Source organism: Rhynchophorus ferrugineus, unplaced genomic scaffold (assembly GCF_030347505.1).
Source record: "Rhynchophorus ferrugineus isolate W39M unplaced genomic scaffold, kcgeb_rfMv2 rfM5, whole genome shotgun sequence".
NCBI classification, from domain to species: domain Eukaryota; kingdom Metazoa; phylum Arthropoda; class Insecta; order Coleoptera; family Curculionidae; genus Rhynchophorus; species Rhynchophorus ferrugineus.
Genome location: NW_027472584.1, coordinates 25,902,097 through 25,917,597, shown reverse-complemented (window position 1 = coordinate 25,917,597; position 15,501 = coordinate 25,902,097). Strand labels below are relative to the sequence as shown.

Here is a 15,501-nt window from a genome sequence, read left to right as displayed (position 1 = left end):
TTTACTATAATGTCCCAACATTCTAGGATATATAGATGAAAACTCCAGAGTTTATGTAGAATTTCATGCTGAACCTAATGACATATCTGATACTTTTGTATTCTCAAGAATTTGTAAGTTATAGTTAGATTTGTTTTTTAGATCAAATTTTCTCTTTCACAATATTTTATGAATATTTCAAAATCGTTGTAACATAGGCCAAAAAGGACGATTTTGTTGCTTTTTTTATTGAGAAATGCATGTTCTGTGAAAGTTTTAGGCCAGTTGGTGATCAGAAATATTTTGCCAATTTTTCCATATATATACTCAGGAAAAATCAATATTTTTAGCCATTTTTAGACTTTTTAATATAATTTCACTGAATTCCAGGATATATTAAAGAAAATTTCAGAATTTATGTAGAATTTCATTCTGAATGTAATGGTATATCTGTTATTTATGTATTCTTAATAGTTTGAAAGTTATAGTTATATCTGTATTTTAGATAAGTTTTTCTCATTTACAGTTTTTTTTGTGAATATATCAAAACCATTGTGTTGTAGCTCGAAATAGACGATATTACAGTTTTTTTCACCGAGAATTACATGTTATGTAAAAGTTATAGGTCGATTATAAATAGTTTGTTAATTTTTCCATATATGTCAGGAAAAAATGAGATTTTTAGCCATTTTTAGACTTTTTGTTATAATCCTACTATACTACTGGATATATCAATGAAAATTTCAGCATTTATGCAGAATTTCATGCTAAATCTAATGGTATATCTGCTATTTGTGTATTCTTAATAGTTTGAATGTTATAGTTCGATTTGTATTTTATATCAATATTTGTCTTTTATAGCATTTTGTGAATATATCGAAACTATTCTTTTGCTATATTTTCATTTTAATCAGTTTTTTTGCTCAATATTTCAAAAGAATACTGATAATTAACATAAATATTATTATGATTTATATTTTTTTTAATGATGATTTTATTCATAATGTGGCCGTCAAAGAATAGTATTTTTTATCATTATTTCTAGTTTAATTGGCGTAATATAATTTTTTTTGGAATTAAATTTCATTTCCAGGATGTTAATTTGAATGTGTTTTACTAACTCATGTGCGTAAAAATGAACAATATGTAATAAAATACCCTCTATAACTCGTGCTCATCTTCTGTAAAATAAAATTCACGCTACATCGTCTTGAGAGAATAATATTATGTTCGGGTTTTAAAAAAAAACTTTGCTATTCCAAGGAATTTGCGATAATATTACACATTATCCAAATATAATACATCATGATAGTAAAACTTATCGGCAATTTATTAATAAATAATCGGGCGACATAAATTTCGATCGATATACACATTTTTTATAACAGGTGAATGTTTATCGTACTCTATATACAGTTATTTTTTAGTCTGTAATGGTCTCGAGCTCCTATCCATTCAAAAGTGGCACTTGTTTCGATAGTGTTAAAAAAAATCGCCTAAGAGTTCAATTCACTCAAGATAAATCAGATTCTTTCTCGATGGTGATGACGCAGCTTTTTGTATTAATTGAAACTGTCCATAAAAGTTCATACTTTCTAGGAATATATATATATATATATATATATATATATATATATATATATATATATATATATATATATATATATATATATCTTCATAGGAAGTGAAGAACTGCTGACGCAGGCCACTAATCATATGTCAGAATAATTAGTAATTAGAAGGAGTAAGGTCTGAAGAATATGGAGGGTGAAGTAGCTCTGTTCCCACCAAATATAGAAATTAGCTTGGAACCATGGTTATTCGGCTATGCCGTTGATGTTGATGCATGACCAGGTGGTCTCCATGATTTGTTTCGGTTTGGATTATCGTAGTGGATCCACTTTTCATCACCAGTAACAATACGATGCAAAAAATCTTTTCGATTTTGCCGTTGTAGCAGTATTTCACACATGACCAAACGCCTTTTAATGTCTCTTGGGTTCAGTTCATATGGCATAAGATAGCCAAGCCTTTGGGTCATTTTTGATGACCTTCAATCGTATTTTTCTTCAAACTGATGTAAACAAGTGAAACATTCCGCAAAAGCAATTTACTCGGTACAAATTCAAAGCTCTGGAAAATTGTTTTGTTCATTTTTCGACGAAATGACATACATACTGTAAAGTAAAGCCTGTCAATGAAGCTTCAACATGAAGTTAAATTCTTTAAAATAGTCAGTGATGAACGTCATTCATTAAAATAATGTCCCCTAATTAAGCCGTTACATATAAAAACCTGATGCGTTGGTCATTTATTTTTTAAATCAATTTTCGATGAATGGGTTGTTATTTTCAGGCTGTAATTTTCTTTTGTCGTCAATCAGTGAACCCTTGTGAACCTTTTTTAAATTCAACCTCTGATGGTCTATGGTGCGAATATACATTTTTATTTGACGTAAATAAAATCGTTGTTCTATAATTATTTATTTTTAGATATTCGGAATATGTTTTTAAACAATATCGATATAATGAATGTTTTATTTCAACTTCAGTTATGTTTAATATTTCCTTTTAAGTGTAAATATAATTTCGTGAAGAATGTTGTTGCAATACTTCATAGCTAAAAAGGTCTGTATTTTATTTGATTTTGTAATTGTTATTTAATGCTGAAGACGAGAAACTGGAGCCTATATATATATATATATATATATATATATATATATATATATATATATATATATATATATATATATATATATATATGATACATAATACTTTAAGGTATTACTAGTGCGGGGAATTCCTGTAGAAATAATCATGAACTACTGTTGCTAAATATCATCTATCCATAGCCGCCTTCCTCTTGGCTGCTATGCCCCAGGATTTCGTACATTTTGCACCAAATCTCACTACAATTGACAATCAATGTTAGTCTCCGATTTTTCAGTTTACTTTACTTTCTATGATCCAAATCCATATTTCCTTTATCTGCGTTCCCATATTCGCGAAAATGCAGAATATCTGAAATAAAATCACATTCATTCTGTATGTCAATCAAACAATATCAGAATACTGTGATTAAAGTGTTCAAAATGAGCTTAAGTGTGACCTAAATGTACATGTTTTAAGGCATTGTGGTGCCACTGAAGCACAATTTTCCTTAATTTGTATTGATTTTCTGAATTTTTAATTAAAAACAAATATCAGTTCTAAATGGATAGCAATTTTTTTTGTTTTTGGGTAAAACATCAACCTTATATTATACAATCACCAGTAATCTATCCAAAGAGCAATGGCAGAATGAGTTACAATGTATACCAATAAAAAAAGTGCTTTCAAAACTTCATAACGTACTCAAAATTGTTGAAAAAGTCCATGTATTGCTAATTTTTTTTACATTTTCTCTGTAATTTGAATTTGAAGAAGCTGTTAATTGTTATACTATTGTATTTTTATATAATCACATTTTCAATTATAGTAAAAACCTTTTTTTTGATAATACTGTTTATTTTCACAACAAAAAACATCTGTTTTCAATTGAATAATATTAAGTAAATTATGATGTTATTATAATACTTTTTATATACCGTAAATACTGCCATTGTTTTCTTATAAAATCAACCAATTGTCTGAAATCGTTGCGAAATTGAATGCTTGTTAGAAAAAAAATGTTGTCAACCTTCCTACAAATTTCTCACACCTATTTGTTTTTACAGTTAAGTTGTAGGATTTAAACTAGTTATTTTTTAGCAAAACACCACTTTCTTTATCATGGTTGATAGTCATGAATAATTTGAACCCGAACAGGTTGATTCTATTTATCCGACATGGAAGCGAACCACTTGAAAAGTGATTGATTGAAAATTTTCTCAGATACCTAACCTAACGGTTCTGCTCGTATGAGTATTGAAATATTTGAATAATATTAACCGATGATAAACTTTTGTTCCCATGTGGATGTTTCTATAACTAATGTGTAGACTTATAAATAGTCGATTATTATTGGTCTTTAATATTTATTAACGCTAATATGCATTCGTTTCGTGAATTACGTGACAAACACGAGAATCAATGCCTTCGATCTAAGCGAATTTTATTGATTGGTTTTTTATTCGTCTATTGATATGTTCGTTTGTTAGTTTTATATTCAATATTTCAATCGAACTAGTATAGAATTATTTACATCTGATACAGATATATTCAATATTGAAGTTCATTTTTATAATTTATATATAAAAGGTGTCTCAGAAAGACAAAATAAATGTTTATTTATTATTAAGGGACATAATTTTGTAATTTATTTCTTAAACATAATACTGTGTAAAACTTATAGCAGCCATCATATAGTCCAGACATTGGTTCATACGAAAAACTCTAATTACATTGAATAAAAGTTAGATATAGTCCATTCAATAAAACAGTGAACTCGTCATCTAAATCTAAATTGATGACGTCAAAGCGTCGCAATGTTGCCACATCATCAGCCTTGAGTTTTAGTGCATTTTGGCTTTGATATGTAACAAAATGCTAATGTAAATAAAATAATGAATCTAAAATAATGTCATCAAATATAATTTAGTTTAACATTAGAGAATCTCTAATGCATGCTATCGAAAGACTTAAACTACAGTTAAACTGCTATGAGAGTTTGTAGGTTAGAGCTATTTTATTACATTTACATTGAACTCTTTTCTAAACCATCAATGCTGTCCCCTGGAGGCTTAATCCACCTAATTATTAATCGTACTTCTAAGTAATGTATTTTATTTTCATTATAGAACATACTTACCTTTTTATATTTAGTTCTTGTTACCTTTGTTGCTGTGTTTTCTTGTCAAATCATTCTGATATCAAAAAACTGTATTTCACCTTAGTTTCTTCTGTTACTATCTGTATACATCTTCCTTGATAAAATTAGATTTAATCACTGCTTTCGCCCTAGTGCATTTGCCATGTCTGCAAAACAGTATTCATTCTCTCCTTATACATTCTAACCAAATGCTCATGCATATTCTAAACTATCTATATCTAAACTATATCTACATATCTATGCAGACTAATCTTTCACATTCTATAATACGATTTTCTACAGTTATCCTATATTAAACAATATACTCACCTTTAGTTGTTTCCCCCCTCACGACACATCGCAATTGTCAGCATTGCATCATATTCGTACATCCAGGAGGTTTTATTCAGTCACTGTCACTTTCTCAGTGACTATGACTTTCCAATCCATCTAATACTTGTTCGTTTTCAATTTCTTCCCTTGTGTGTTTAATGGAGTCCATCCAAACTGAAGGTGTGACCATATTCTTCTGCCAACTGATCCACTGTGTATCTTTTTTCAGGTCCGTTTTTAACAGGTCAATTAAAAAGTCCCCAGCCTCACACATAGATGGCGCTACTAGAATTAATTCCATATGTTTTTTAGTTACCCCTAACCCTCAAAAGTTGCGTGTATAAATTTGACAGCTGTCGGATCATTAGTTTGTGAATTATAGCATTTTGAGTGAAGCAACTTTTATTATTGTGAAAAAATGGATAAACAGGAATTTCGCGTGTTGATAATATATTGCTTTTTGAAGGGAAAAAATACAGTAGAAGCAAAAACCTGGCTTCGTGCCGAGTTTCCGGACACTGCTCCAGGAAAATTAACCATCAAGGATTGGTATGATAAGTTTAGACGTGGTAAAATGAGCACCGAAGACGGTGAACGCAGTGGACGCCCAAAAGTGGTTGTTACCGACGAAAACATTTAAAAAATCCACAAAATGATTTTGAATGACCGAAAATTGAAATTGATTGAAGATTAGACACTCTGAAGATATCAACTGAAGGTGTACATCATTCACGAATATTTGGGTACGAGAAAGCTCTGGGCAAAGTGGCACGAGCTCATTTTTGACCAAAAACAACGACGAGTTGATGATTCGGAGCAGTGTTTGAATATGATCAAGCGTGATATACCCGAGTTTTTGCTTTGATGTGTGAGAATGGATGAAACATGGCTCCATCATGTCACTTCGAAGTCCAATCAACAGTCATCCGAGTGGACTGTATACGATGAACCCGCTCCAAAGCGTGGGAAAGCGCAACAGTCGGCTAGCAAGGTAATGGCGTTTGTATTTTGGGATACGCATGGAATAATTTTCATTGACTACCTTGAAAAAGGAAGCACCATTAACAGCGACTATAGCGTTATTGGACCGTTTGAAGGGCGAAATCGCCGAAAAACAGCCGCATTTGAGGAAAAAGAAAGTGCTGCTTTACTAAGAAAATGCACTGTATCACAAGTTAGTGAAAACGATAGCAAAAATCCATGAATTGGGCTTCGAATTGCTTCCTCATTCACCGTATTCTCCAGGTCTGACCCCCAGCCACTATTTCCTGCTCTCATATCTCAAAAGAATGCTCGCTGGGAAGAAATTTTCGTCAAATGAAAAGGTGATCGCCGAAACTGACGCCTATTTTGAAGCAAAGGACAAATCGTACTACAAAAATGCTATCGAAAAGTTGGAGGGTCACTATAATCAGTCTTTTGAATTCCCTTGAAGGGAATTATGTTGAATAAAAAAAACTAATTTTGCCAAAAAATGTGTTTTGCTATGGTAGGTCGGGGACTTCAATTGACCTGTTAATAGACTGATTTGGTTACACGTTCGGACGCATCAGACAGCATTACATGTCTTTTTAACTGGAATAAAATGAGAAGAAAAAGTACACTCTGATCAGATAAAACAAATTTGCAAACTACAATAGGCAACACATTCGATTTGATTGAGTTCATTGTTATTTTGAAAAAACTACAGTTTTAAATATGCCAATGTTAAAAATATATTATGCGATATAATACTTCTATGTCGATTCAGTCAGTTATATAACAATTTGAAGCTTTTAAAAACTGGCGGATGTTTTTTTTTCTTCATTCTACATACAACTAACACGTCTAATGTTGTTGCTATACTTTCACGTATCCTGTACATAAATATTTTACAATTTAAATGAAATCAACGCGTCGTGTACTCAACTAATTTTTTAATCTAATTGAAAATTAACCGTATATTCGTTGTCCAAATATGGATGGAGCTATGTGCGCTGATCAGATCTTGTTAAAACATCAAACAAGATTATCATTCAGCGTATTAGCAACATAATTTATTGATCTAGGCGTGGAGAATATAAATACCATCTTATTTTATTCGATGGCATATGATGTGATATCTTGTACTCGATATATATATATATATAGTTCATGAAATGATTATGCAATAAAGGCGTTTATTTTTTTGTTTTTGTTTCAGGAAATGTTAGATGTGGAAAATTGGGTGACTGAATAAGGAAACGATAGCTGCATAATGCCAGTAGGAATCAGTAAGTATTGTTATTTATTTTTTTCGTACTCTAGAACTTTAAACTCGATGTTTTAGTAAACAACTTGTTTTAAAAAATATAACAATAATTTTAACCGGTAAAGTTAACGTATATTAATGTAATTTTCAGTAATTAATTTTATGTTATAATATTATAATTTAATAAGTAATAAATAAATCATACAAATAAGTATTAAATTAAGTTATAATTTAATATCAGTTATGAATAATAAGATTTTTTTTATCAGAAAAATGCAATAGTGTTAATTAGTATTTAATAAGTATAACAAAACCTAACACAGATTAATGAAAATATCAGCATTTATGTAGAATTTCATCCTAGTTTCAATGATGACAAATTTTCAGTGATTTTAGTGATATTTATGTGTTTGTTTAAAAATATTCAATAAAGATGATATAATTTAGAATAAATGCATAATATATAGTAGTGCTGAAATTGTCTGTATCTCTATATATATCTGTCTGTAAGTTTCAGTAGTTTGTCGCATTATACTGACTATGTCAGGTATTTAATTCTTCTGTTAAAAATAATCTTAGTCTTTTAAAAACTTCTTCTAAAGGTGTAAGCGTATCGTAATGAAAATTTCATAATTTATGTAGGATTTCAAGTTAAATATGGTGATTATTCCTGATTTACGAGTTTTAGTAGAATTTAATTTCTACAAAAAGCCAATTACTATATTATGAAATAAAGGCTTTTCTGGTAAAATGTACTTAGTGTTTTAAAAACATCGTATAATTTTTATATGGGTAAGCATATAGTAATGAAAATTTCATAATTTATGTAGGCTTTCAGTCTCAAATGTCAAATTTGATATATGCTTAGTTTTCCTGATTCGTCATTTGATACAAAATTGTCACTTAATATAAGTTCATATATCTATGAAAATTTCAGCAATTTTAGAGTTTAATCGTAAAAAAAGAAATCTATTTAAATTGTTGTAGTTCTTTTATTGGTGACTGAAAAAAATAGAAAATAGTAAATGGAAATTTTAAGTTAACGGTAAATGTAGAGCTATATTTTTTTCAATATTATATAGGGCGTCGACAATCTAGGACCATTTAGCGACTGGATCATTTAACGTGGGTCTCCATTCGGTCAATGACCATTTAGGACCACCCACTGTTCAATATATTAATTGTAAGAATGTTTCTTTTTCTCCTTACCAGTGAATTTTCCACTGCAGACATTATTGTATCAAGTACAAAATGAGAGATCCTATGTCTTATTATTTCACTAGATAAATAAGTTATGCTGATGATATTCTACAACATTTAGTCGTATTATGACTTATTTGTTATATTTTTTAGAGAAAGTACATATTTTCACGAGGATGGAGTTCCTTCTTAGTGTTTGCAGTGTTGATGTGATTTGAAACCAGAGATTCATCTTTTGTTATTTCATTATTTGTAAAATTGCCCAACCCTGATCGAATAATAATCAGATATGATCAGAACCACAATAAAATAGGGAAATTAATTAATAAGTGAATGATAACGGACGTAGATCGAAATGTTCTGTATTTATATCTAATATTACTCGAAGTGAGTCACGTAGCTAGTTCATTTTATTACGTTATTTGAATTGCCAGGCTATAACCTGAAGCTGAAACTGCGTGTACCGCTTTTATAGAGGCGTTGTAAGTTCTGGGAAATGATATATAATGTTTTGGCTATATCATGCATCAGTAAACTTTTATAGGTTATACCAAGAATCTTAGAAAAGTTCACTGTTACAGTTAAATGCAGACAGAAATTAATATATTTTGTGTAATAAGGGGAAACACTTGGAGAGTCTTTTATTTTAATGGAAATAAATACTTATCTACAATTACTTTTGTTTTATTTGTAATATTTTTTTTGTTCAATTTTCCCACTGGACATACTGTATAATAAATAAAACACTGTCACCAACTTACATAAAAAATAACGTCCTAAATCTGTTATAAACCTACATACAAGATCAATTAAGAACGTTGAAAGGAGCTTGTCAATTCTAAATGAAAACGGTTTAACATTCAATAATTCATTATTTAGGGAAAGCGATCATTCAATTTTATCGATTAATTTATTGATTTAAGATCTAATAATGATCTTTGCCATATTGCCGGTTGCTTAATGATAAAGTCTAAATCGTTTTCACGATTAAATTTTACTTAAAAGAAAGCTGTGATATTTCCAGGCAATTTATGATGTACATTTGATTATATACTGTCAAATCGTGACCCGGAATTTTTCCGTTTTTCCGATTTGGTCTCGTTGAATAATTTCGTTTCTATAGATGACATTTAACTGGGGCTGGTAGAAATTGCGACATTAATTTTATCGAATTAATCTTGTCCAATAAATTTTCTGTGGTCTAGTTCTCGAAGAAATTTGTCTTTGGTGTCATGAAGTGTTTAAAAATTCGCAAATCACAAGCTTTTTTTCATTTACATCAAACATTAAAATCATCAAACATTCATGCTGTAATTTCATGAATGCCAATGGAGAATCTAAATATAATTTTTACAGCACGATATGTTGACAGTTCCCTTTTTTGAAAAACTGATTTGTACAAAACATAAAACAAATAGATATATAGTAATGAAAACTTCTGCATTGGTCTTTGAGCTTGTATCAAGCTAATTTCAATAACTAATATGCTTTTTTTAGATAGTTTCCGAAGTTTGACAGTTATATTGACAGGTTCATCTTAGAAATTACTCTGTGTAAACCTCTCTACCTTTGTACCATGATATTTTAATGCAAATATACTAATGAAAATTTCGGCATTTTTACAATATTTCATGCTGTAATTTCATGAATGCCAACGGAGAATTTAAATATGATTTTTATAGCACAATATGTTGACAGTTCCGACTTTTGAAAAACTGATCTGTACAAAACATAAAATAAATAGATATATAGTAATGAAAACTTCTGCATTTGTCTTTGAGCTTGTATCAAGCTAATTTCAATAACTAATATACTTTTTTTAGATAGTTTCCGAAGTTTGACAGTTATATTGACAGGTTCATCTTAGAAATATTCTATGTAAACCTCTCTACCTTTGTACCATGATATTTTAATGCAAATATACTAATGAAAATTTCAGCATTTTCATAAAACTGAATATGTTTTTTAAGCATTTTTTCTGGTTTAATATTTTACTGACGGTTTTGTTTTAATATAATAATACAATATAATAATACGAAATATGAAATTATTTTTATAGAATTAATCTTGTTCAACAAATTCTATGGTTTCGATCAGTTTAAAACTACGAATTTGTATTTCGCAACGCCAATTATAATTTATGCTAAATAAATCTGTCACTTAAGTGTGTAAAAATATAATATACCTTACGTAACAAACGTTTGCTTCGTGATATTTGAACAGTGTCATACGTTTCTTCATTTAAAACAAACAGTAAACGCTAATAGAAATCTCTCCATTTTTTATGGGCCGTAATAATCCCTGATGATGTATACATATTTAGTTTCAACTTTCAATACTCAGTATTTACAGTTACCCATAAAATAGAACTAATTGAATTAATTAGTGTATAATTAATCTGGTATCTGGTAAACTTAATATAGTATTTTGTACCGAGGAAGGCTATTGTAAAGAATCTTTTCAGTTAAACTTTGTTGGGTTTGACCTTTTTGAGAGAGCCGAGCATTTTGAACCATAACAATGTTGGTGATACGATCGAATTCGATGCCTCAGAACTGAAAAGGTTAGTATTAAAAACCTGTATAACCTTTTTCGTTATAAAACGGAACTCGACGATAGATAAAGGCTCATTTAAATGGATAAAGTCATTTTCGTTTATTGTTTCCGGTTATAACGAAGCTCGTTTTTATATTTCTTTATGTCTAGAAGAAGAAAAAAAAACAAGATAGACCAGAATGGATCCTAAAAAATAGTTGTTTAAAAATAAAACTTATTTTTGTTTGTTAATTTTTTATTATAATTCATATTATGCAATAATTGCCTTGCATATACATTCAATTAATTAAGATGTTATTAAATATGATACAATTTTAATACAAGTAGAGATATATTAATGAAAATTTCAGAAGTTATGTATGGAAATACAGTTATACTAATAAAAATTTCAGCAACTGTGTAATATAATATATGTTTTAATACAGAGGGATATACTAATGAACATTTCAGCATTTATTTAGAAAAATGTAGTTTAAATACAAAGGAATAGACTAATGAAAATTTCAGCAACTATGTAGTACAATATAATTTTAATACAAAGAGATGTACTAATGAAAATTTCAGTAACTATGTAGTACAATATAATTTTAATACAAAGAGATATACTAATGAAAATTTCAGCAACTATGTAGTACAATATCATTTGAATACAAAGAGATATACTAATGAAAATTTCAGTAACTATGTAGTACAATATAATTTTAATATAAAGAGATATACTAATGAAAATTTCAGCAACTATGTAGTACAATATAATTTTAATACAGAGAGATATACTAATGAAAATTTCAGTAACTATGTAGAAAAATATAGTTTTAAAATAAAGGAATATGTTATGAAAATTTCGGCAATTATGTACAAATTCACATTGATTCCTATGGTGGATATAATAACAAATATAATGTAATTTTAGTACAAACTGATATATAGTACTGAGAATTTCAGTATTTATATATAACTTCAAATTGATTTTTATGGTGAACTAGTTTTTGACTTTTTTATTTTTTATATAAGTTGCCCAATACAAAATATAGTGAAATTTTAATAAAGACAGGCATATAGTAATGAAAATTTCAGCGATTATGCAGAATTTCAGATTTGTTCCTATAGTATTTTGTATTTTTATGCAAATTTGAAATTTACGATGAAATTGTCTTAATTTGTGTTGAATTTCAAGCTATTTCCAATGGTGAATATGTTTTTTCTATGTATACTATTAAACGTGCATAGAAAATTGCTGTACTTTCAATATTTTTATAGGATTTAATACTAAATGTAACCGTATATCTTTTTTTTAATTATTATTATTAGAAAATATATCCGCTATACAAAATATGTTTTATTTCCAGTGGCAAGAAAAGACCAATTCATCATTACGAAAAGAATATCAATACAAAACAAATAAAAATAAAGAAATAAAACGTAGCACTGAAAGAAACAGGTTAATATATACGGACCATTGTATATCCTGTATAAATCATTTAATAAATAATATGAATAATGAGAATTGCCCTTTTTGGATGTTAATTATCGCGAAGCCTTTTTTGGTAAGGTATAATCTGACGCGAAATAACTAGACCATCCAATGATTTAGTTTCTGTTATAAGTGTTCATGTGCATATAATTTATATACAAAGACTTGATTCGGGAAAAAAATGAATGGAACTACTGTTATTGGTATGTATATTAAGCTTCCTTTTGCTAATTTGTTGTTCATTCGTTTAGTTCTTCTGGCTTCTCAATTATAATTAATTATTTTTTCGCACCGTTATATCCGTTTGATTTTATTTGAGAAAAGTATAATAATTAAATTGTTCTAATATTGACGTGTTGCTTTTATAACTAGCATGATTATGCCATTAATCATCTCAATCACTGATTTCATAATCAAAAAACAAAAAATGCTAGTACGTTTCTTATTTAATAATAATCGGAAAGGGCAATGTCTGGCAAATAGGGTGGACGAGGACTTTTTTTATATTATTTTTTCATTTCTAGTGCAATTTTTTATCATCTTTATTAGATACGCCTAGTACAGTCTTAATTATACATTAATTTATTACTACTTTTCGTTTATACTTGGATTAATTCATAACCAAGACGAGTGCGATAATAAATAATGGACAATAATAAAATGATAATAACTTATAACTACAGTTTATACTAAAGGTATACACTTTATATAAGTTCGTATGGTTTGGTTCGCTTCAATCTCCTGACATCCTGCGCGCTGTCCAGCAGTTGTATTGCTTCCACGTCAGTATGATTTAGTAATCTTCTTTCGTGTTTCAAGGCGAAATCTTGGATAACTTCGCAAATCCATTTGATTTCCAGACAGTTCTTCGTTGGTTACGTAGCGATAGGCATTGGTAATCAATCGAAGAACCTTGTTTTGACAGCGTTGTATGACTAGTTGATTTGAATTTTTAGTGCAACCCCATATTTGCATCTCATAGGTCCAAATTGGCTTTATAATTGTCTTATAGATCAACCTCTTTGATTTTAGATCAAGTTGAGAGTATCTTCCGACTAACCAGTATAGTTGTTTTATTTTGGTTCTAATGTGTTTTGCTTTTTGTCTAACGTGATGTTATTCCTAGTGCAAATGCATTTAAAATCTTCCATAGAAGCTTTGTTTTGGGTGGTAAGAAAGCAATTTCGGTTTTTAACTTTTAATTTATAGTCAGGTCAAAACAAGAAAATACTTTCACATTAACTGAATATTGTGTATTTTTGCATTAGTAATTGTTATTATTTAAAACGGATGAAATTATTTGTAAAATTGTCACTATCCAGTCTAAAAATAAACGTTATGTCAGTTCCAGTTCGAGGAACTTTATACCCGGTGATGGTATGTAATTGAATAATAAAATCAAACCGATATAAATGAAAATTTACCATTAGTCAATGATTGTGTGTTGGCTGTAAGCTTCTTAAAAGCTCACAATTGATGATATATTTAAATAATAAAAGGTTTGCGTTAAAAACTTTTTATTTTAAAATATATAATGAACTATAACGATTATTGGGTGTTTACTTTGAATTCTTCAAATGTATTATTATTTATCAGTGTGGTTATATATATAACATATGCCTAACATCAGTATTATACATTTAACAGCTGGGAAATGGCGGTAAATTTGAAATTATTAGTCGTTGGTATCATTTTACATAGACCGATGCTATATTGATTTTATTAACATTAAAAGAGAATGGCGTGTAAATTTTATTTCGATTTTTCATCCAGCATAATGCAAATTAGTACTCTTACTATACGCATGTGTTGACAAATTAGGGCAATATCCGGTTTATTCACTTAATACCATGTCGAATTACATTTCCATTGCGATCGAAATGATATATAACAGAAGGATATTCCAATTAAAATCGCCCAATACGATTTTTCAAAGATATATTCGGTATTTAGATCAGAAGAAATTGATCTGTTTGTCTTTTTACGAGGTTTATTAGAAAATATTCATGTTGTATCAAAATCTATCTCCAATTAAAACCAGTAATAGTCTTAAAAAACAATTTTGTAATAATTGATGCTAGTGAAAATTTCAGCACTTATTTAGAATTTCAAGCTAAATCTAATGACATAGAACTTTAATAAAACGTGTATTTTACGTAGTTTAAATATTATATTGGGTATTTTTCTTAGAAATAGTTTTGTGTGAAATATTTATTGAAAATTTCAGCACTAAAGCTGATTTTTGTGTTAAATTTAGTAGTGTAGCAAGAGTTGTAGTGTATTTTGAATCGAATTTTGTTAGAAATACCTTTATGTGTAATATTTTAAAAAAGTTTAGTGTTATTTTAGTACTAGTTATATTACTATGAAAATTTCAGCGTTTGTACATAATTTTAAGTCACATCCACCAGCGTTATTTGAATTTTGTTAGAAATTTCTTTGTGCGAAATAGTTTTAAAAGGTTTAATGTTATTGTAGTATCTGTTGATATATCTCTATGAAAATTTCAAATTATCAACGGTTCGTGAAATACAACTACAAAGTTTAATGTACTTTTTGATATCAGATCAGTACCAGATCAACGTTACCTCAACATCAGTTGATATGAGCCAATGAAAATTTCAGTATTATTGCGGAATTTCAGGTGAAATCCAGTAATGTTGGAGGGTTGTAGTGTGTTTTGATTTGAATTTTGTTAGAAATGTCTTTCTCTGAAATAGTTTTAATACGTTTAATGCTACTTTAATACTAATTGATATATTTCTATGAAAATTTCAAATTCTTAAAATGTTGCGAAATATTTTTACACGTTTTATGCTCATTTAAATATCAGTTTTAATAAATTTATATGATTTAATAATCAAATCAATCTAAATTCCTTCATTTCAAACTAGCCAAATGTTACTATATGGTACAATATAGTTTTAGACCTTTAAGAATA

General features: G+C 28.7%; 1 protein-coding gene and 1 long non-coding RNA gene across 2 annotated transcripts in view; both read left to right on the top strand.

The window, feature by feature from the left end:
• The window catches only part of klar (klarsicht), a 193,451-nt gene that overhangs the window by 33,680 nt on the left and 144,270 nt on the right, over window positions 1-15,501 (top strand). The window contains exon 2 of the mRNA XM_076404789.1: window positions 7,283-7,352. Within this exon, the coding sequence (XP_076260904.1) occupies window positions 7,337-7,352 (16 nt within the window). The 5' untranslated portion in view covers window positions 7,283-7,336. The remainder of the gene's footprint in view (window positions 1-7,282; window positions 7,353-15,501) is intronic.
• Window positions 8,874-9,203, top strand: LOC143196869 (uncharacterized). The gene is made up of 2 exons (XR_013005867.1): window positions 8,874-9,012; window positions 9,075-9,203. It is a non-coding gene; the product is annotated as an uncharacterized LOC143196869 (long non-coding RNA).